Source organism: Oncorhynchus tshawytscha, linkage group LG28 (assembly GCF_018296145.1).
Source record: "Oncorhynchus tshawytscha isolate Ot180627B linkage group LG28, Otsh_v2.0, whole genome shotgun sequence".
NCBI lineage: Eukaryota > Metazoa > Chordata > Actinopteri > Salmoniformes > Salmonidae > Oncorhynchus > Oncorhynchus tshawytscha.
In genome coordinates, this window is record NC_056456.1 from 44,824,455 (window position 1) to 44,848,313 (window position 23,859).

The 23,859-nt window shown below is 45.3% G+C and overlaps 1 protein-coding gene across 2 annotated transcripts in view; it reads left to right on the top strand.

The window, feature by feature from the left end:
* The first annotated feature begins 446 nt into the window (after positions 1-446).
* Positions 447-23,859, top strand: part of myom1a (myomesin 1a (skelemin)) — a 78,319-nt gene continuing 54,906 nt past the window's right edge. The window contains exons 1-9 of one of the 2 annotated variants that reach the window (XM_042308388.1): positions 447-594; positions 2,561-2,754; positions 10,805-10,948; positions 13,830-14,013; positions 14,465-14,622; positions 22,457-22,549; positions 22,884-22,972; positions 23,125-23,169; positions 23,491-23,652. In XM_042308388.1, coding sequence (XP_042164322.1) covers positions 2,609-2,754; positions 10,805-10,948; positions 13,830-14,013; positions 14,465-14,622; positions 22,457-22,549; positions 22,884-22,972; positions 23,125-23,169; positions 23,491-23,652 — 1,021 coding nt within the window. In that variant the 5' untranslated portion in view covers positions 447-594; positions 2,561-2,608. The remainder of the gene's footprint in view (positions 595-2,560; positions 2,755-10,804; positions 10,949-13,829; positions 14,014-14,464; positions 14,623-22,456; positions 22,550-22,883; positions 22,973-23,124; positions 23,170-23,490; positions 23,653-23,859) is intronic. The other variant, XM_042308389.1, reaches the window with a different exon arrangement.

Sequence of the window (23,859 nt, forward strand, 5' to 3'; positions counted from 1 at the left end):
AATAGCAAGGCTATGCTCACTGAGTCTGTACATAGTCAAAGCTTTCCTCTCAAGAGAAGACAGGTTATGTACAGACTCAGTCCGCTGCGGCGGCCTTTCTCAATAGCAAGGCTATGCTCACTGAGTCTGTACATAGTCAAAGCTTTCCTTAAGTTTGGGTCAGTCACAGTGGTCAGGTATTCTGCCACTATGTGCTCGCTGTTTAGGGCCAAGTAGAATTCTAGTTTGCTCTGTTTTTTTCTTAATTCTTTACAATGTGTCAAGTAATTATCTTTTTGTTTTCTCATGATTTGGTTGGGTCTAATTGTGTTGCTGTCTCTCTCCCTCCCTTCCCCTCCCCCCCCCCCCCCTCCCCCTCCCCCTTCCCCTCTCTGCTATATTTACCGTGCCTCCTGATGGTGGTCCCTTAAAAGGTCCTGACGGTGTCTTCAGAATTCTGCCGAGTGGCAGCATTATTTTAGTTCTGTGGCCGCTGCTCGTCCTGTCCCCTCCACTCCCATTGCTGTTCTGCCTGGTTTAGGACTTGCTTTGGATACTTTTGGAGTTGCACCCCCTGTCCTGTTGGTTTCAACGATTGAAAGATTTTCAGTTTTGGTGAGTGAAAATGGTTTTAATTCATATGCTTTTGTATAATGAAATTAAACTCCAATCTATATTTAGCATATTTTGTCTAATGGATAATAGTAGGCCTATATCTAGGCTATTGAGGACTATATTTATTACCATAGGCCTGAATGTATATCATTTATTATTAAGTTACATTAATGTCACCTTCACTAATACTTGGTTGTCCCAGTATTGTTTCATTTGATGAATGTAGCTAACATAACAATTCTGAGGAAACTAACTTACCTTCCAATGTATTCATTTAATTTTCATATGTTTTTATTGACTAACTCTCATAATGGTACTAAGACTGAGTTCATATGTTTTTATTGACTAACTCTCATAATGGTACTAAGACTGAGTTCATATGTGCAGTTGGATAGTGCATGGAGACCTAATTTTAGAATAAGGGCCCAGAGGCCTACCTTAAGTCATGTTACATAGCATCTTTAGACATCCTAAAGAGATTCTCTGGTACTTTTTAGCCAGTAGTTCTGAAAGTAGCACTCACAAGCCAAAAGTGGTTCATGGAAATAGCCGTCTACATCACATATGTGCAGATATGTGCACCACGTCATTACTCTCTCTCTCTCTCTGCTGTGTCCACTGAGCTTTTGGGCCCGCCCTGCAACCTCATTGGATAACGCTGGGCAGGTCTCTTGCTAGGTGACACTCAAATGCGAGGGGCTGAAGCTTATTGGCTAGAACTCAAATTGATAGGGGACTGGCCCACGTTGGGGGAAATGTAGGGAAAATGGCACTGGCACAGCTTCAAGAAAACAGTTGCTTTCTAACTAGGGATTTGGTGGCGAATTGAGGTAAGACAGTAATTCTGGTCGAAGATGATGCATGTATGAAATACACATAGTGGAAGGTTTAAAAAGACTTTTCTGACAGATGCCCATTCATTTCATCAGCTAGCAGTGTGTGGAAGTGTAGTGTACATGCTAGTGATTGCACCCTGTCAGACAGACCTCCACAGTATTTCTGTAGTGTCTTTAATGATCTGATCATGGGTTGGTTGTCTACTACAGCAGATGGGGTCTATTTAGTTGCCCAATACTCTTTTGTTTTGTTTGTCAACAATCAAATTAACAAATGTATTAAATAAAATGCTAGAGGAGCACATGCCCCAGTTTCCCATAGGAGCACATGCCCCAGTTTCCCATAGGAGCACATGCCCCAGTTTCCCATAGGAGCACATGCCCCAGTTTCCCATAGGAGCACATGCCCCAGTTTCCCATAGGAGCACATGGCCCAGTTTCCCATAGGAGCACATGACCCAGTTTCCCATAGGCTTACTACCAGAGCATCAGTCTACCCTTACCCTCCCAGGGTAGCCCTATCCATACCCATACCCACCCTGGGTTGACCTTTTCATACCCTTACTCACCCTGGGTAGGCCTATCCATACCCTTACTCACCCTGGGTAGGCCTATCCATACCCTTACTCACCCTGGGTAGGCCTTTTCATACCCTTACTCACCCTGGGTAGGCATATCCCGCCCATGACACCTGATGGGGCTCAGCCTTTCCAGTGTCAGTCTGGCTCAAAATCTACTCTGGAATAGCACTTTAGTCTATCTCAGTTTCCAGTTTCCAGACTGAAGACTGAAGTGATTGTTAGTCTGGAGGAGGAGAAGAAGTCAATTCGTTAAAGACACAATGTAGCCTACTAGTAAAGATTAAATTAATTGTGAACTTGGCTATTCCAATCAGATTCTTTTAATAACAGCTTTGCCATTTGAATACACTGTGAACTAATCTAGAACTGTTATATTTAGTTGTCAATCAATAATAACATCAATTAAAACCATTTAATCATAAATTGACATATTTAACTGCAAGCTTGAACTAAAACAACTATAACATAACCCCATCATAACCATAATCAGAATGTTTTACAGACTTATTTACACTGAGTAGATTCAAATCCTGTTCTGATTGAACTTAGCGTGTGGCGGGGAGCCTGGAGTCTGAACTTATCAGCCAGCCAGTCAGGATGTCTGCATCGTTCCACGTGAAACAGCACCACCACCACAGTGACAAGAAGCAGCAGCATGAGAGCATCAGCCATCACAGCTCTCGCTCCTCTTTTAGTCAGCTGTCATATGCTGCCCACAAGAGAATCCAGCACAGCACCATAGGGTAAGAACAGGAGGATGAGGAGGACTGTGCCACCTCTCTACTGCTCTTCTCCTCTGCTGTTTGATCATTTATAATCTATCCGCGGGATTAATTTATGTCCTGGCTGTAACAGTCTTGGTGTGGTGAAGTGACTGTTGTTCTAATACGACTAAAGATGGCACAAACCTACCGCCATACTTCAATGTGTTTGTATGTCTTGACTGACTGCTGACTTGTATGTCTGGAGTAAATATGCTCTGTTGGCACCCTTGCCTCAATCTAAGTAATATAATAATAATAATGGATCAGTTTAAGATAGAGATAACTGGGTGTGTTGGCCTTCCGTATCTGCGGTGGAAGGTGGCCGAGCTACAAATCAAATCAAATCAAATCAAATCAAATTGTATTTGTCACATACACATGGTTAGCAGATGTTAATGCGAGTGTAGCGAAATGCTTGTGCTTCTAGTTCCGACAATGCAGTAATAACGAGCAAGTAATCTAACTAACAATTCCAAAAAAAACTACTGTCATACACAGTGTAAGGGGATAAAGAATATGTACATAAGGATATATGAATGAGTGATGGTACAGAGCAGCATAGGCAAGATACAGTAGATGATATCGAGTACAGTATATACATATGAGATAAGTATGTAAACCAAGTGGCATAGTTAAAGTGGCTAGTGATACATGTATTACATAAGGATGCAGTCGATGATATAGAGTACAGTATCAACGTATGCATATGAGATGAACAATGTAGGGTAAGTAACATTATATAAGGTAGCATTGTTTAAAGTGGCTAGTGATATATTTACATCATTTCCCATCGATTCCCATGATTAAAGTGGCTGGAGTAGAGTCAGTGTCATTGACAGTGTGTTGGCAGTAGCCACTCAATGTTAGTGGTGGCTGTTTAACAGTCTGATGGCCTTGAGATAGAAGCTGTTTTTCAGTCTCTCGGTCCCAGCTTTGATGCACCTGTACTGACCTCGCCTTCTGGATGACAGCGGGGTGAACAGGCAGTGGCTCGGGTGGTTGATGTCCTTGATGATCTTTATGGCCTTCCTGTAGCATCGGGTGGTGTAGGTGTCCTGGAGGGCAGGTAGTTTGCCCCCGGTGATGCGTTGTGCAGACCTCACTACCCTCTGGAGAGCCTTACGGTTGAGGGCGGTGCAGTTGCCATACCAGGCGGTGATACAGCCCGCCAGGATGCTCTCGATTGTGCATCTGTAGAAGTTTGTGAGTGCTTTTGGTGACAAGCCGAATTTCTTCAGCCTCCTGAGGTTGAAGAGGCGCTGCTGCGCCTTCCTCACGATGCTGTCTGTGTGAGTGGACCAATTCAGTTTGTCTGTGATGTGTATGCCGAGGAACTTAAAACTTGCTACCCTCTCCACTACTGTTCCATCGATGTGGATGGGGGTGTTCCCTCTGCTGTTTCCTGAAGTCCACAATCATCTCCTTAGTTTTGTTGACGTTGAGTGTGAGGTTATTTTCCTGACACCACACTCCGAGGGCCCTCACCTCCTCCCTGTAGGCCGTCTCGTCGTTGTTGGTAATCAAGCCTACCACTGTTGTGTCGTCCGCAAACTTGATGATTGAGTTGGAGGCGTGCATGGCCACGCAGTCGTGGGTGAACAGGGAGTACAGGAGAGGGCTCAGAACGCACCCTTGTGGGGCCCCAGTGTTGAGGATCAGCGGGGAGGAGATGTTGTTGCCTACCCTCACCACCTGGGGGCGGCCCGTCAGGAAGTCCAGTACCCAGTTGCACAGGGCGGGGTCGAGACCCAGGGTCTCGAGCTTGATGACGAGCTTGGAGGGTACTATGGTGTTGAATGCCGAGCTGTAGTCGATGAACAGCATTCTCACATAGGTATTCCTCTTGTCCAGATGGGTTAGGGCAGTGTGCAGTGTGGTTGAGATTGCATCGTCGTCTGTGGACCTATTTGGGCGGTAAGCAAATTGGAGTGGGTCAAGGGTGTCAGGTAGGGTGGAGGTGATATGGTCCTTGACTAGTCTCTCAAAGCACTTCATGATGACGGATGTGAGTGCTACGGGGCGGTAGTCGTTTAGCTCAGTTACCTTAGCTTTCTTGGGAACAGGAACAATGGTGGCCCTCTTGAAGCATGTGGGAACAGCAGACTGGTATAGGGATTGATTGAATATGTCCGGAAACACACCGGCCAGCTGGTCTGCGCATGCTCTGAGGGCGCGGCTGGGGATGCCGTCTGGGCCTGCAGCCTTGCGAGGGTTAACACGTTTAAATGTCTTACTCACTTCGGCTGCAGTGAAGGAGAGACCGCATGTTTCCGTTGCAGGCCGTGTCAGTGGCACTGTATTGTCCTCAAAGCGGGCAAAAAGTTATTTAGTCTGCCTGGGAGCAAGACATCCTGGTCCGTGACTGGGCTGGGTTTCTTCCTGTAGTCCGTGATTGACTGTAGACCCTGCCACATACCTCTTGTGTCTGAGCCGTTGAATTGAGATTCTACTTTGTCTCTGTACTGGCGCTTAGCTTGTTTGATAGCCTTGCGGAGGGAATAGCTGCACTGTTTGTATTCAGCCATGTTACCAGACACCTTGCCCTGATTAAAAGCAGTGGTTCGTGCCTTCAGTTTCACACGAATGCTGCCATCAATCCACGGTTTCTGGTTAGGGAATGTTTTAATCGTTGCTATGGGAACGACATCTTCAACGCACGTTCTAATGAACTCGCACACCGTATCAGCGTATTCGTCAATGTTGTTGTCTGACGCAATACGAAACATCTCCCAGTCCACGTGATGGAAGCAGTCTTGGAGTGTGGAGTCAGCTTGGTCGGACCAGCGTTGGACAGACCTCAGCGTGGGAGCTTCTTGTTTTAGTTTCTGTCTGTAGGCAGGGATCAACAAAATGGAGTCGTGGTCAGCTTTTCCGAAAGGGGGCGGGGCAGGGCCTTATATGCGTCGCGGAAGTTAGAGTAACAATGATCCAGGGTCTTTCCACCCCTGGTTGCGCAATCGATATGCTGATAAAATTTAGGGAGTCTTGTTTTCAGATTAGCCTTGTTAAAATCCCCAGCTACAATGAATGCAGCCTCCGGATAAATCGTTTCCAGTTTGCAGAGAGTTAAATAAAGTTTGTTCAGAGCCATCGATGTGTCTGCTTGGGGGGGGATATATACGGCTGTGATTATAATCGAAGAGAATTCTCTTGGTAGATAATGCGGTCTACATTTGATTGTGAGGAATTCTAAATCAGGTGAACAGAAGGATTTGAGTTCCTGTATGTTTCTTTCATCACACCATGTCACGTTGGCCATAAGACATACGCCCCCGCCCCTCTTCTTACCAGAAAGATGTTTGTTTCTGTCGGCGCGATGCGTGGAGAAACCCGCTGGCTGCACCGCTTCGGATTGCGTCTCTCCAGTTAGCCATGTTTCCGTGAAGCAGAGAACGTTACAGTCTCTGATGTCCCTCTGGAATGCTACCCTTGCTCGGATTTCATCAACCTTGTTGTCAAGAGACTGGACATTGGCAAGAAGAATGCTAGGGAGTGGTGCACGATGTGCCCGTCTCCGGAGTCTGACCAGAAGACCGCTTCGTTTCCCTCTTTTTCTGAGTCGTTTTTTTTTTTTTTTGGTCGCTGCATGTGATCCACTCGGTTACACTGGTTGTAAGGCAGAACACAGGATCCGCGTCGTGAAAAACATATTCTTGGTCGTACTGATGGTGAGTTGACGCTGATCTTATATTCAGTAGTTCTTGTCGGCTGTATGTAAAGAAACCTAAGATGACCTGGGGTACTAGTGTAAGAATTAACACGTAAAAAAACAAAAAACTGCATAGTTTCCTAGGAACGCGAAGCGAGGCGGCCATCTCTGTCGGCGCCGGAAGTACAAACAGCTGGAGATGTACAGCAGTGTTTGTTAGACTATGAGACATGAAAACATCGGTTTGACCTATGGAGTGACCACTCTATGGAAAGGGAAGAGTCTCATGAACACCATGGTGTTCTCTGTTCTGCTCTACGACCACCACACCTGACACAGGACTCACCTGAAAGTAAGACATACAAACACATTGAAGTATGGCGGTAGGTTTGTGCCACCAAAAATAAGGGTTTAAATGTGTGTAAAATAAATAGATTCTTCAAACCTTATTCCCTGTGATTTATTTTTCGACTGTCTTTTTTGCCGTTTATGAATGTGTTATTAAATGTGTTTCTGTGGACTAAATAAAAAAGGTTAATACCAAAAGGGATCCAAAAATTCCAAGTCAAATAGAGACATGATCCATGGCATGACCATCTTACAATAATTTGAAATGTTAGTTTAGTAACCTGTGGTACAATATCACACTGTTCTGTAGACACATGGTCAGCAGGCTCCATGTTGGAGACATGCTGTAGGCTGAAGGACCAGGCTAAAGGCTTCATGTTGGAGACATGCTGTAGGCTGAAGGACCAGGCTGAAGGCTTCATGTTGGAGACATGCTGTAGGCTGAAGGACCAGACTGAAGGCTTCATGTTGGAGACATGCTGTAGGCTGAAGGACCAGGCTGAAGGCTTCATGTTGGAAACATGCTGTAGGCTGGAGGACCAGACTGAAGGCTCCATGTTGGAGATGCTGTAGGCTGAAGGACTCCATGTTGGAGACATGCTGAAGGTCCATGTTGGAGACATGCTGAAGGACCAGATGTAGGCTGAGAGCTCCATGTTTAAGACATGATGTAGGCTGAGGGCTCCATGTTTAAGACATGATGTAGGCTGAGAGCTCCATGTTTAAGACATGATGTAGGCTGAGGGCTCCATGTTTAAGACATGATGTAGGCTGAGAGCTCCATGTTTAAGACATGATGTAGGCTGAGGGCTCCATGTTTAAGACATGATGTAGGCTGAGGGCTCCATGTTTAAGACATGATGTAGGCTGAGAGCTCCATGTTTAAGACATGATGTAGGCTGAGGGCTCCATGTTTAAGACATGATGTAGGCCGAGGGCTCCATGTTGGAGACCTGCTGTAGGCTGGAGGACCAGACTGAAGGCGCCCTGTTGGAGAAATGCAGTAGTTTGAAGGCTCCATTTTGGACACATGCTGTAGGCTGAGGGACCCTGCTGAATGCTTTTCTTCGCGTCTGCTTGAGAGGAAAACGACTCAATGACTACTATTGGGACATTATTTTTTACTGTTAATAATGACATTGATGTTGGCTGGCCTGTACAGGAACAGTTTAATAATAAAAAGCTTTGGTGGTGCCTTGGTGGAATGCTCACTGAACAGACCTGAATCTTTAGTCTTGGGATTCTAAACTTTAGCTTGTAGCTATGTATTTTATGTGCCGTTAGAGGCTTAATCATAATTATAATAGTGTAATTTTCCTGCTCTCTGTACTGCACTCTTAGAGAAAACGTGTGATCTAGAACCTTAAGGGTTTCTTTGGCTCTCCCAATAAGGGAACCCTTTGAAGAACCCTTTTGGGTTCCATGTAGGACCCTTTCCACGGAGGTTCTAAGTGGAACAAAAAAGGGGTTATCCCTTGAACCAAAAAGGGTTCTCCTATGGGGACAGCCTAAAACCCCTTTTGGAGTGTGGTGTTCCTCAGCTGAATGTTCAGTGTGAATCTGTAGTTCCTCCAGCTGAATGATCAGTGTGAATCTTTAGTTCCTCCAGCTGAATGATCAGTGTGAATCTGTAGATCCTCCAGCTGAATGATCAAGTGTGAATCTGTAGTTCCTCCAGCTGAATGATCAGTGTGAATCTGTAGTTCCTCCAGCTGAATGATCAGTGTGAATCTGTAGTTCCTCCAGCTGAATGATCAGTGTGAATCTGTAGTTCCTCCAGCTGAATGATCAGTGTGAATCTGTAGATCCTCCAGCTGAATGATCAGTGTGAATCTGTAGTTCCTCCAGCTGAATGATCAGTGTGAATCTGTAGTTCCTCCAGCTGAATGATCAGTGTGAATCTGTAGATCCTCCAGCTGAATGATCAGTGTGAATCTGTAGATCCTCCAGCTGAATGATCAGTGTGAATCTGTAGTTCCTCCAGCTGAATGATCAGTGTGAATCTGTAGTTCCTCCAGCTGAATGATCAGTGTGAATCTGTAGTTCCTCCAGCTGAATGATCAGTGTGAATCTGTAGTTCCTCCAGCTGAATGATCAGTGTGAATCTGTAGTTCCTCCAGCTGAATGATCCTGTAGATCCTCCAGCTGAATGATCAGTGTGAATCTGTAGTTCCTCCAGCTGAATGATCAGTGTGAATCTCCTCCAGCTGAATGATCAGTGTGAATCTGTAGTTCCTCCAGCTGAATGATCAGTGTGAATCTGAGTTCCTCCAGCTGAATGATCAGTGTGAATCTGTAGTTCCTCCAGCTGAATGATCAGTGTGAATCTGTAGTTCCTCCAGCTGAATGATCAGTGTGAATCTGTAGTTCCTCCAGCTGATGATCAGTGTGAATCTGTAGTTCCTCCAGCTGAATGATCAGTGTGAATCTGTAGTTCCTCCAGCTGAATGATCAGTGTGAATCTGTAGTTCCTCCAGCTGAATGATCAGTGTGAATCTGTAGATCCTCCAGCTGAATGATCAGTGTGAATCTGTAGTTCCTCCAGCTGAATGATCAGTGTGAATCTGTAGTTCCTCCAGCTGAATGATCAGTGTGAATCTGTAGTTCCTCCAGCTGAATGATCAGTGTGAATCTGTAGTTCCTCCAGCTGAATGATCAGTGTGAATCTGTAGTTCCTCCAGCTGAATGATCAGTGTGAATCTGTAGTTCCTCCAGCTGAATGATCAGTGTGAATCTGTAGATCCTCCAGCTGAATGATCAGTGTGAATCTGTAGTTCCTCCAGCTGAATGATCAGTGTGAATCTGTAGTTCCTCCAGCTGAATGATCAGTGTGAATCTGTAGTTCCTCCAGCTGAATGATCAGTGTGAATCTGTAGTTCCTCCAGCTGAATGATCAGTGTGAATCTGTAGTTCCTCCAGCTGAATGATCAGTGTGAATCTGTAGTTCCTCCAGCTGAATGATCATGTGAATCTGTAGTTCCTCCAGCTGAATGATCAGTGTGAATCTGTAAGCTGAATGACAAATGGAGCTGAATGATCAGTGTGAATCTGTAGTTCCTCCAGCTGAATGATCAGTGTGAATCTGTAGATCCTCCAGCTGAATGATCAGTGTGAATCTGTAGTTCCTCCAGCTGAATGATCAGTGTGAATCTGTAGTTCCTCCAGCTGAATGATCAGTGTGAATCTGTAGTTCCTCCAGCTGAATGATCAGTGTGAATCTGTAGTTCCTCCAGCTGAATGATCAGTGTGAATCTGTAGTTCCTCCAGCTGTTAGTGTTTAATACAAACTCTTCCAATCATGTGAACTCTCCCACTGCTGAACTCTACTCCAGCTCTCCAACAGTTCCTTTCCTTTCCTCGGTCTCATTCAAAACACCAAACAGACAAATGGAGGTGTGAGAGGCTGATGTATCTGTGGTGTCTGGTGTATCTATGGTGTCTGGTGTATCTATGGTGTCTGGTGTATCTGTGGTGTCTGGTATATCTTTTAGGTCTGGTATATCTGTGGTGTCTGGTATATCTTTTAGGTCTGGTATATCTGTGGTGTCTGGTATATCTTTTAGTTCTGGTATATCTGTGGTGTCAGTTATATATGTTGGGTCTGGTTTATCTTTGGTTTCTAATGTGTCTGTGGTATCTGGTGTATCTTTATCTATTTTGTCTGTTGTTTGCATGTTGTTATTGTGTGTGTCAGGATCATGTCAGTTATTTCTGCTGTTCACTGGACTAGGTTCCACTATCAGTATATCTTCACATATGTATTTGTTTAGTGACACTGGTAACTTTCCATTCTTACATCTATCTCAGTAGTAACTGTTACTGTCAAGGTACATCCAGGTAGAACATCAGTAGCTATGACACAACTACTGTTGCTATGACACAACTACTCGGTGTTAAAGAATTGTAAAGCTCTGACTCTCTCTCTCTCTCTCTCTGTCTCTCTCTCTCTCTGTCTCTCTCTCTCTCTCTCTCTCTCTCTCTCTCTCTCTCTCTCTCTCTCTCTCTCTCTCTCACCTTATCTACCCCCGTCAGAGTGCAGCAGAGTTTTGTCGAATCAGAGAAGAGGTCGGAGTTCATACCTAGCCAGCTGCTGCCGCCGAGAGTCAAGAAGTACCTGGCCATGGACCCTGACACCAACGATGTCATTGGATACATAGTTCCTGTCTTCAGGACCAGGTGGGGAGACTGGGATAAAACGTAGTAACATTGATATGTTTCAGATAGACATTTACACTGAATGATACAATATGTGCCTGTTGTTTAGCCATGAGTTTGGGGATAAAAAAATAAATACACGTTTAACCTTTATTTAACTAGGGGATGTTCAGGTTTAGTTTAATTTATTTGTACCAAAGAAAACAAGTGGTCAACAACAATACAGATAAAAATGAATAAATAAACGGTGTGCAGGTGGTTGGAAGCACAACATACTAAATAAATACATTCGGTAAGTACAAAAATAAAAAAGGTTTGTTAAAACACATAACAAAACCCACTAATAATAAATGTAAAAATTAACTGATCAGCAATCACAAAAAATAAACAGTATAAGTTTTGTTTAAATGTGTGTGTGTTTGTGGATGTGAGTGTGTGAAAGTTGGGCTATATGGAGGAGATTACTGAGTAGTTTGGTTCATCAGGCTGAACCCCAGTCTTCATGGAGGGGATTAATGAGTAGTTTGGTTCATCAGGTTTGGTTCGTCAGTCTTCACTTGAAGTTATTGAGGGATGATGATGTCTTGGCAATGTGAAGGTAACAATTTCAGAGTACTCTGTATTTGATAAACAATTGACTATGTGAGGTGCTTCAGTGGGGAGGGTGAAGGTCAAATCAAATCAAATCAAATCAAATTTTATTTGTCACATACACATGGTTAGCAGATGTTAATGCGAGTGTAGCGAAATGCTTGTGCTTCTAGTTCCGACAATGCAGTAATAACCAACAAGTAATCTAACTAACAATTCCAAAACTACTGTCTTATACACAGTGTAAGGGGATAAAGAATATGTACATAAGGATATATGAATGAGTGATGGTACAGAGCAGCATAGGCAAGATACAGTAGATGGTATTGAGTACAGTATATACATATGAGATGAGTATGTAAACAAAGTGGCATAGTTAAAGTGGCTAGTGATACATGTATTACATAAGGATGCAGTCGATGATATAGAGTACAGTATGTACTTGACTAGACTCTCAAAGCACTTCATAATGACGGAAGTGAGTGCTACGGGGCGGTAGTTGTCAGTTACCTTAGCTTTCTTGGGTACAGGTACAATGGTGGCCCTCTTGAAGCATGTGGGAACAGCAGACTGGGATAAGGATTGATTGAATATACACACGACTGTGTGTAGTAAGTTTTAAGATCCTCGGCGTACACATCACGGACAAACTGAATTGGTTCACCCACACAGACAGCGTGGTGAAGAAGGTGCAGCAGCGCCTCTTCCACCTCAGGAGGCTGAAGAAATTCGGCTTGTCACCAAAAGCACTCACAAACTTCTACAGATGCACAATCGAGAGCATCCTTTAAAACATTTTATTTATTTAAATTTGTCTTTTTTTTATACCCCTTTTTCTCCCCAATTTTGTGGTATCCAATTGTTAGTAGCTACTATCTTGTCTCATCGCTACAACTCCTGTACGGGCTCGGGAGAGACGAAGGTTGAAAGTCATGCGTACTCCGATACACAACCCAACCAAGCCGCACTGCTTCTTAACACAGTGCGCATCCAACCCGGAAGCCAGCCGCACCAATGTGTCGGAGGAAACACTGTGCACCCGGTAACCTTGGTTAGCGCACACTGCGCCCGGCCCGCCACAAGAGTCGCTGGTGCGCGATGAGACAAGGATATCCCTACCGGCCAAACCCTCCCTAACCCGGACGACACTAGGCCAATTGTGCGTCGCCCCACGGACCTCCCGGTCGCGGCCGGTTACGACAGAGCCTGGGCACGAACCCAGAGTCTCTGGTGGTACACCTAGCGCTGCAGTACAGCGCCCTTAACCACTGCGCCACCCGGGAGGCCCGAGAGCATCCTGTATCACCACCTGGTACGACAACTGCTCCGCCCACAACCGTAAGGCTCTCCAGAGGGTAGTGAGGTCTGCACAACGCATCACCGGGGGCAAACTACCTGCCCTCCAGGACATCTACACCACCCGATGTCACAGGAAGGCCATAAAGATCTTCAAGGACAACAATAATAACAATAATGTTTACATACCCTACATTACTCATCTCATATGTATATACTGTACAATATATCATCTACTGCATCTTGCCATCTTTATGTAATACACTACACTACAATGCCACTTTTATATTTTTACATACCCTACCTTACTTATCTCATATGTATATACTGTACTCGATACCATCTACTGCATCTTGCCTATGCCGTTCTGTACCAATCACTCCTTCATGTATCTTTATGTACATATTCTTCATCCCTTTACACTTGTGTGTATAAGGTAGTTGTTGTGTGATTGTTAGGTTAGATTACTCGTTGGTTATTACTGTATTGTCGGAACTAGAAGCACAAGAATTTCGCTACACTCGCATTAGCATAATTTTGCACGCCCAATTTTTCAGTTTTTGATTTGTTAAAAAAGTTTGAAATATCCAATAAATATCGTTCCACTTCATAATTGTGTCCCACTTGTTGTTGATTCTTCACAAAAAATACAGTTTTATATCTTTATGTTTGAAGCCTGAAATGTGGCAAAAGGTCGCAAAGTTCAAGGGGGCCGAATACTTTCGCAAGGCACTGTATATACAGTGAGTGCCTATGACGTCAGATAAGGGAGGTAGTAAGGCAATAAATAGGCCATGGTGGCGAAAGTAATTACAATATAGCAATTAAACACTTGAATGGAGAAGATGAATGTGCAAGTAGAGATAGGAAAGGCGGCCAAAGTATGAATTGGCTTTGACCAGTGAGATATACCTGCTGGAGCGCGTGCTACGAGTTTGAACAGTGTCTGTTGTTGTCTGCTGTGGTGTCTGTATCCATGAGTTTCAACTGTGTCTGTTGTCTGTTTTGTCTGTAGCCATGAGTTTGCCCGGGGCCTAGTTGAGGTCCAGGAAGAAGTGAAGGAGGAGGGGGTGGGGCATGTTGCCATGAGGAACCTGTTCTCCCTGGAGACCAGCTCAATGGAGACGATTACCGTGGAGAAGAAGAGCAGGAAGAGGCACATTAGAGAGTCAGCTGACCGCCTGGAGCTCAGCAAGAAGGTCAGTACTGTTGATTGATCGATTGATCGACTACAGAAGAAAGTCATCCTGGACACCACATTACTTGTGGTCTTTTTTCAGTCTTAGAGGAGTTAACCCTTTCCTCTCCATATCCCTGCTACCTGTCCCTTGTAGGTTGAGGAGAGAGAGCAGAATCTTAACCCCTTCCTGCCCCCCTGTAGGTTGAGGAGAGAGCGGAGTTTTAACCACTTCCTGTCCCCCTGTAGGTTGAGGAGAGAGCGGAGTTTTAACCACTTCCTGTCCCCTGTAGGTTGAGGAGAGAGCGGAGTTTTAACCACTTCCTGTCCCCCTGTAGGTTGAGGAGAGAGCAGCATTTTAACCACTTCCTGTCATGTTGTAGGTTGAGGAGAGAGCAGCATTTTAACCACTTCCTGTCATGTTGTAGGTTGAGGAGAGAGCAGCATTTTAACCCCTTCCTGTCCCCCTGTAGGTTGAGGAGAGAGCAGAGTTCCGTAAGAAGCAGAACAGTGACAACCTGACCCATCCTCCTGAGTTCATAGTTCGTCCCCGAGGACAGACAGTCTGGGAGGGCAAGACTGTCAAGCTGCACTGCACCGTGTCTGGATGGCCTAAACCACGTATTGCATGGTGAGACACACACATACACCCTCTCCCGCTCCCTTTCATCCCTCTCCCGCTCCCTTTCATCCCTCCCCCACTGCCTTTCATCCCTCTCCCTCTGCCTTTCATCCCTCTCCCTCTGCCTTTCATCCCTCTCCCTCTGCCTTTCATCCCTCTCCCTCTGCCTTTCATCCCTCTCCCTCTGCCTTTCATCCCTCTCCCTGCCTTTCATCCCTCTCCTTCTGCCTTTCATCCCTCTCCCGCTCTCCATCCCTTCATCCCTTTCTCCCTCTCCCACTGCCTTTCATCCCTCTCCTTCTGCCTTTCATCCCTCTCCTTCTGCCTTTCATCCCTCTCCCTCTGCCTTTCATCCCTCTCCCACTGCCTTTCATCCCTCTCCCTCTGCCTTTCATCCCTCTCCTTCTGCCTTTCATCCCTCTCCCTCTGCCTTTCATCCCTCTCCCTCTGCCTTTCATCCCTCTCCTTCTGCCTTTCATCCCTCTCCCTCTGCCTTTCATCCCTCTCCCTCTGCCTTTCATCCCTCTCCCTCTGCCTTTCATCCCTCTCCTTCTGCCTTTCATCCCTCTCCCTCTGCCTTTCATCCCTCTCCTTCTGCCTTTCATCCCTCTCCTTCTGCCTTTCATCCCTCTCCCTCTGCCTTTCATCCCTCTCCCACTGCCTTTCATCCCTCTCCCACTGCCTTTCATCCCTCTCCCACTGCCTTTCATCCCTCTCCCTCTGCCTTTCATCCCTCTCCCTCTGCCTTTCATCCCTCTTTTCATCCCTCTCCCTGCCTTTCATCCCTGCCTTTCATCCCTCTCCTTCTGCCTTTCATCCCCTCTCCTTCTGCCTTTCTCCCTCTCCCTGCCTTTCATCCCTCTCTCTCCCTCTCCCTCTGCCTTTCATCCCTCTCCCACTGCCTTTCATCCCTCTCCTTCTGCCTTTCATCCCTCTCCCGCTCTTTCATCCCTCTCCCTCTGCCTTTCATCCCTCTCCCTCTGCCTTTCATCCCTCTCCCTCTTTCATCCCTCTCCCCACTGCCTTTCATCCCTCTCCCATCCTTTCATCCCTCTCCTTCTGCCTTTCATCCCTCTCCCTCTGCCTTTCATCCCTCTCCCTCTGCCTTTCATCCCTCTCCCTCTGCCTTTCATCCCTCTCCTTCTGCCTTTCATCCCTCTCCCTCTGCCTTTCATCCCTCTCCCGCTCCCTTTCTCCCTCTCCTTCTGCCTTTCATCCCTCTCCCGCTCCCTTTCATCCCTCTCCTTCTGCCTTTCATCCCTCTCCCGCTCCCTTTCATCCCTCTCCTTCTGCCTTTCATCCCTCTCCCGCTCTCTTTCATCCCTCTCCCTCTGCCTTTCGTCCCTCTCCCTCTGCCTTTCATTTCTCTCCTGCTGCGTTTCATCTCTCCTACTACGTTTCATCTCTGGCCTTCTCGGCAGAGTTGCAAAGAAAAAGCCATATCTCAAGACTGGCCAATAAAAATAAAATATTAAGATGGGCAAAAGAACACAGACACTGGACAGAAGAACTCTGCCAAGAAGGCCAGCCTCCCGGATTCGCCTCTTCACTGACATTGAGACTGATGTTTTGTGGGTACTATTTAATGAAGCTGCCAGTTGAGGACTTGTGAGGCGTCTATTTCTCGAACTAGACACTCTAATGTACTTGTCCTCTTGCTCAGTTGTGCACTGGGGCCTCCCACTCCTCTTTATATTCTGGTTAGAGCCAGTTTGCGCTGTTTTGTGAAGGGAGTAGTACACAGCGTTTTACGAGATCTTCAGTTTCTTGGCAATTTCTCGCATTGAATAACCTTAATTTCTCAGAACAAGAATAGACTGACGAGTTTCAGAAGAAAGTGCTTTGTTTCTGGCCATTTTGAGCCACAAATGCTGATGCTCCAGATACTCAACTAGTCTAAAGAAGGACAGTTTTATTGCTTCTTTGATCAGAACGACAGTTTTCAGCTGTGCTAACATAACTGCAAAAGGGTTTTCTAATGATCAATTAGCCTTTGTAAAATGATCAACTTGGATTAGCTAACACAACGTGCCCTTGGAACACAGGAGTGATGGTTGCTGATAATGGGCCTCTGGACACCTATGTAGATATTCCATTTTAAAAATCTGCCATTTCCAGCTACAACAGTCATTTACAACATTGACAATGTCTACACTGTATTTCTGATCAATTTATGTTATTTTAATGGACAAAAAATGTGCTTTTCTTTCAAAAACAAGGACATTTCTAAGTGACCCCAAACTGTTGATTGGTAGTGTATGTAAGAATCAAATCAAATCAAATCAAATCAAATTTTATTTGTCACATACACATGGTTAGCAGATGTTAATGCGAGTGTAGCGAAATGCTTGTGCTTCTAGTTCCGACAATGCAGTAATAAAAAGCAAGTAATCTAACTAACAATTCCAAAAAAAAAAAACTACTGTCTTATACACAGTGTAAGGGGATAAAGAATATGTACATAAGGATATATGAATGAGTGATGGTACAGAGCAGCATAGGCAAGATACAGTAGATGATATCGAGTACAGTATATACATATGAGATAAGTATGTAAACCAAGTGGCATAGTTAAAGTGGCTAGTGATACATGTATTACATAAGGATGCAGTCGATGATATAGAGTACAGTATCAACGTATGCATATGAGATGAACAATGTAGGGTAAGTAACATTATATAAGGTAGCATTGTTTAAAGTGGCTAGTGATATATTTACATCATTTCCCATCAATTCCCATGATTAAAGTGGCTGGAGTAGAGTCAGTGTCATTGACAGTGTGTTGGCAGTAGCCACTCAATGTTAGTGGTGGCTGTTTAACAGTCTGATGGCCTTGAGATAGAAGCTGTTTTTCAGTCTCTCGGTCCCAGCTTTGATGCACCTGTACTGACCTCGCCTTCTGGATGACAGCGGGGTGAACAGGCAGTGGCTCGGGTGGTTGATGTCCTTGATGATCTTTATGGCCTTCCTGTAGCATCGGGTGGTGTAGGTGTCCTGGTGTCCTGGAGGGACAGAATGCTGTTCATTGACTACAGCTCAGAAATCAACACCATAGTGCTCTCCAAGCTCATCACTAAGCTAAGGACCCTGGGACTAAACACCTCTGCAACGGGATCCTGGACTTCCTGACAGGCCGCCCCAGGTGGTGAGGGTAGGTAAGCTCATCAGTAAGTTTGTGGCCAATGGATCTGAACCCTGCCAAACGTTGATCCTCAACACAGGGGCTCCACAAGGGTGCGTGCTCAGCCCCCTCCTGTACTCCCTTTTCACCCATGACTGCGTGACCACACACGTCTCCAACTCAATCATCAAGTTTGCAGACGACACAACAGTAGTAGGCCGATGATGAGAGGTGAGGGCCCTGGTGGAGTGGTGTCAGCAAAAGAACCTCTCCCTCAACGTCAACAAAATGAAGGAGCTGATCGTGAACTTCAGGAGACAGCAAAGAAAGCACGCCTCCATCCAAATCGTCGTGGTCACAGTGGAGAGGGTGAAAATATTCAAGTTCTTCGGTTTACACATCACTGACAATCTGAAATGTTCAATCCACACAGACAGTGTGGTGAATAAAATGTGATTACATTTATTTCCAGTCAATGTTGGAGCCTAAACTATAGCGTATAATATTTAGGAAACTAATTTCCATGGAAAGACAACTACATTCTCTACCCATGCATACAGCCTACAGGCTATTTATTTGAGACATTTGATCTGGCACGTCCAACACAAGAGAGGAGCGGTAGGCTACTGAGCTTGAAGCATTACTATCCTATGAAAAATGCTGACTGTGCCGTCTTGCTTTCTGTCTGGGCCCACAGCAGCTCTACACGGAAACACACGCATGCACGCACTGCACCACACCGCACCGTGGCTGGATGGCCCAAACCCTGTACCGCATGGTGAGACCAGACCATGGGTCAGATACATACGTGTACAGTACATTCAGAAATTATTCAGACCCCTTAACTTTTTCCACATTTTGTTACGTCAGCCTTATTTTAAAATGGATTAAATTGCTCTCATCAATCTACACACAATACATCATAATGCAAAGCAAAAACATGTTTTTAGACATTTTTGCAAATGTCAAAAAATAAAACGGATATTATTTTACATAAGTATTCTGAAAAACACCCCCACACATGATACTGCCACCACAATGCTTCACCGTAGGGATGGTGCCAGTTGTCCTCCAGACGTGACACTTGGCATTCAGGCAAAAGTGTTCAAACCTGGTTTTATCAGACCAGAGAATTTTGTTTCTCATAGTCTGAGAGTCTTTAGGTGCCTTTTGGCAAAGCGGGCTGTCATGTGCCTTTTACTGAGTAGTGGCTTCCGTCTGGCCACTCAACCATAAAGGCCAGATTGATGGAGTGCTGCAGAGATGGTTGTCCTTCTGGAAGATTCTACCATCTCCACAGAGGAACCCTGGAGCTCTGGACCTCTTGGTCACCTCCGTGACCAAGGCCCTTCTCCCCTGATTGCTCAGTTTGGCCGGGCGGCCAGCTCTAGAAAGAGTCTTGGTGGTTCCAAACTTCTTCCATTTAAGAATGATGGAGGCCAATGTGTTCTTGGGGACCTTCAATGCTGTAGAAATGTTTTGGTCCCCTTCCCCAGATCTGTGCCTCGACTCAATCCTGTCTTGGAACTGTATGGACAATTTTTTTAAATATTTTTTTATTTCACCTTTATTTAACCAGGTAGGCTAGTTGAGAACAAGTTCTCATTTGCAACTGCGACCTGGCCAAGATAAAGCATAGCAGTGTGAACAGACAACACAGAGTTACACATGGAGTAAACAATTAACAAGTCAATAACACAGTAGAAAAAAAAGAGAGTCTATATACATTGTGTGCAAAAGGCATGAGGAGGTAGGCGAATAATTACAATTTTGCAGATTAACACTGGAGTGATAAATGATCAGATGGTCATGTACAGGTAGAGATAATGGTGTGCAAAAGAGCAGAAAAGTAAATAAATAAAAACATTATGGTGATGAGGTAGGTAAAAATTGGTGGGCTATTTACCGATAGACTATGTACAGCTGCAGCGATCGGTTAGCTGCTCAGATAGCAGATGTTTGAAGTTGGTGAGGGAGATAAAAGTCTCCAACTTCAGCGATTTTTGCAATTCATTCCAGTCACAGGCAGCAGAGAACTGGAACGAAAGGCGGCCAAATGAGGTGTTGGCTTTAGGGATGATCAGTGAGATACACCTGCTGGAGCGCATGCTGCGGGTGGGTGTTGCCATCGTTACCAGTGAACTGAGATAAGGCGGAGCTTTACCTAGCATGGACTTGTAGATGACCTGGAGCCAGTGGGTCTGGCGACGAATATGTAGCGAGGGCCAGCCGACTAGAGCATACAGGTCGCAGTGGTGGGTGGTATAAGGTGCTTTAGTGACAAAACGGATGGCACTGTGATAAACTGCATCCAGTTTGCTGAGTAGAGTGTTGGAAGCTATTTTGTAGATGACATCGCCGAAGTCGAGGATCGGTAGGATAGTCAGTTTTACTAGGGTAAGTTTGGCTGCGTGAGTGAAGGAGGCTTTGTTGCGGAATAGAAAGCCGACTCTAGATTTGATTTTCGATTGGAGATGTTTGATATGAGTCTGGAAGGAGAGTTTACAGTCTAGCCAGACACATAGGTACTTATAGATGTCCACATATTCAAGGTCGGAACCATCCAGGGTGGTGATGCTGGTCAGGCGTGCGGATGCAGGCAGCGAACGGTTGAAAAGCATGCATTTGGTTTTACTAGCGTTTAAGAGCAGTTGGAGGCCACGGAAGGAGTGTTGTATGGCATTGAAGCTCGTTTGGAGGTTAGATAGTCCAAGGACGGGTCGGAAGTATATAGAATGGTGTCGTCTGCGTAGAGGTGGATCAGGGAATCGCCCGCAGCAAGAGCAACATCATTGATATATACAGAGAAAAGAGTCGGCCCGAGAATTGAACCCTGTGGCACCCCCATAGAGACTGCTAGAGGACCGGACAGCATGCCCTCCGATTTGACACACTGAACTCTGTCTGCAAAGTAGTTGGTGAACCAGGCACGGCAGTCATCAGAAAAACCGAGGCTACTGAGTCTGCCGATAAGAATATGGTGATTGACAGAGTCGAAAGCCTTGGCAAGACGGCTGCACAGTACTGTCTTTTATCGATGGCGGTTATGATATCGTTTAGTACCTTGAGCGTGGCTGAAGTGCACCCGTGACCGGCTCGGAAACCAGATTGCACAGTGGAGAAGGTACGGTGGGATTCGAGATGGTCAGTGACCTGTTTGTTAACTTGGGTTTCGAAGACCTTAGATAGGCAGGGCAGGATGGATATAGGTCTGTAACAGTTTGGGACCAGGGTATCTCCCCCTTTGAAGAGGGGGATGACTGCGGCAGACTTCACAGTGTCCCAGAACTTTTTGGAGTTGGAGCTACAGGATGCAATTTCTGCCTGAAGAAGCTGGCCTTAGCTTTCCTGACTGACTGCGTGTATTGGTTCCTGACTTCCCTGAACAGTTGCATATCGTGGGGACTATTCGATGCTATTGCAGTCCGCCACAGGATGTTTTTGTGCTGGTCGAGGGCAGTCAGGTCTGGAGTGAACCAAGGGCTATATTTGTTCTTAGTTCTGCATTTTTTGAACGGAGCATGCTTATCTAAAATGGTGAGGAAGTAACTTTTAAAGAATGACTAGGCATCCTCAACTGACGGGATGAGGTCAATGTCCTTCCAGGATACCCGGGCCAGGTCGATTAGAAAGGCCTGCTCACAGAAGTGTTTTATGGAGCGTTTGACAGTGATGAGGGGTGGTCGTTTGACTGCGGCTCCGTAGCGGATACAGGCAATGAGGCAGTGATCGCTGAGATCCTGGTTGAAGACAGCGGAGATGTATTTGGAGGGCCAGTTGGTCAGGATGACGTCTATGAGGGTGCCTTTGTTTACAGATTTAGGGTTGTACCTGGTGGGTTCCAGGTACATTAGACCTTTTTTTCTCTGACGTGCACCTGAGCTCAATTTCTAGTCTCATAGAAAAGCGTCTGAATACTTTTTGTAAAAAAGGTATTTCTGTTTATTTATTATAAATTTGCAAAAATGTCGTAACCTGTTTTCGCTTAGTCATTATGGGGTTTTGATGAGGAAAAAATGAATTGAAACCATTTTAGAATAAGGCTGTAACGTAACAAAATGAGGAAAAAGGGAAGGGGTCTGAATACTTTCCGAATGCACTGTACATGCATACATACATACATACATACATACATGTATGTTGAAAAGATGTACATACACTGACTGTACAAAACATTAGGAACACCTGCTCTTTCCGTGACAAACTGACCAGGTGAATCCAGGTGAAAGCCCTTATTGATTCAATCCTTATTGATGTCACTTGTTAAATCCACTTCAATCAGTGTAGATGAAGGTGAGGAGACCAGTTAAAGAAGGATTTTTAAGCCTTAAGACAATTGAGACAAGACAAAATATTTAAGTGCCTTAGAATGGGGTATGGTAGTAGGTGCCAGGCACACCATTTTTTGAGTGTCAAGAACTGCAACGCTGTTGGGTTTTTCACGGTCAACAGTTTCCCATCTGTATCAAGAATGGTCCACCACCCAATGGACATCCAGCCTACTTGACACAACTGTGGGAAGCATTGGAGTGAACATGGGCCAGCATCCCTGTGGAACGATTTCAACACCTTGTAGAGTCCACGCCCGGATGCTGGATGTTCACTTAGTGTATAATACTTCAAACAGCTCTCATCAAGAGTCAAGCCTCTCTAGCGCAGAGATCTCCTTTTCTCCTTTTCTGTTCTTCTGAAAACAATGTCTTCTCTCACTCCCTCCGACAGGTATAAGAACAATGTGGTGATAGATGAGAAGGCCCATCCTGACAAGTACACAGCAGAGAGTAATTACAACATGCACTCTCTGGAAATCAAGAGGTAGGTTGCCGTAGTAGCTATAGTAACCCTGACAACACTCTGGAAATCAAGAGGTAGGTTGCCGTAGTAGCTATAGTAACCCTGACAACACTCTCTGTAGATCAAGAGGTAGGTTGCCGTAGTAGCTATAGTAACCCTGACAACACTCTCTGTAGATCAAGAGGTAGGTTGCCGTAGTAGCTATAGTAACCCTGACAACACTCTCTGTAGATCAAGAGGTAGGTTGCTGTAGCAGCTATAGTAACCCTAACCCTGTATGGTTGTATGGTATATCAGACAGGGCTGTGTTGTGGTTGTTGTGGAGGTGTTGTAATGTCTGTGTTCTGCCTTGTAGCTGTGACTTCCTGGACACGGCTCAGTACCGTGTGTCTGCTCTCAACATAAAGGGAGAGAGCTCTTCCGTGGCCACCGTGGTTATCAAGAGTATGTTCTTCTCCTCTCAAATCATGTACTTACATCTCTTCTGTATCTTTAATTCTACCTTTTTTTGCCAATATAGTTTATATTGTGCTCAACTTGCTGAATCAAATATGTGTTATTCATATTCATTTACATATCATTTAAATCTCCACCAGGGTTCCAGGAGGGACAGAAAGTGGGAACTCTTGATGCTAAACCACGTGAGTCTAGTCTGAAATCTGCCTCCTGTCTGTCTCTCTGTATGTTTTAGATGTGTTAACCCTAAACCACGTGAGTCTAGTCTGAAATCTGCCTCCTGTCTGTCTCTTTGTATGTTTTAGATGTGTTAACCCTAACCCTAAACCATGTGAATCTGAAATCTGGCCCCTGTCTGTCTCTCTATATGTTGTAAAGGTGTCATGGTATAGTTCAGTATGACTGTTGTCTTAGTTCTAGTCTCCTGTCTGTCTCTCTGCACTGTAGAGGTTGTCTTAGTTCTGTAGAACACTATGTTGTCCCTCATCTGTCTGTCTCTCTTTTAGATGGGTTCTGCTCGGAGCACGGTGTGACCTTTGAGACAGCCATCATAGACTCGTTTGAGGTGGCGTTCGGCCGGGAGGGAGAGACTCTAAGTCTGGGCTGCACCGTCATCGTCTATCCCACCGTTAAACGCTACCAGCCTGATGTCCTCTGGTACAGAGATGGTGGGTAGGAACACACACCGTTAAACACTACCAGCCTGATGTCCTCTGGTACAGAGATGGTGGGTAGGAACACACACCGTTAAACACTACCAGCCTGCTGTCCTCTGGTACAGAGATGGTGGGTAGGAACACACACCGTTAAACACCACCAGCCTGCTGTCCTCTGGTACAGAGATGGTGGGTAGGAACACACACCGTTAAACACCA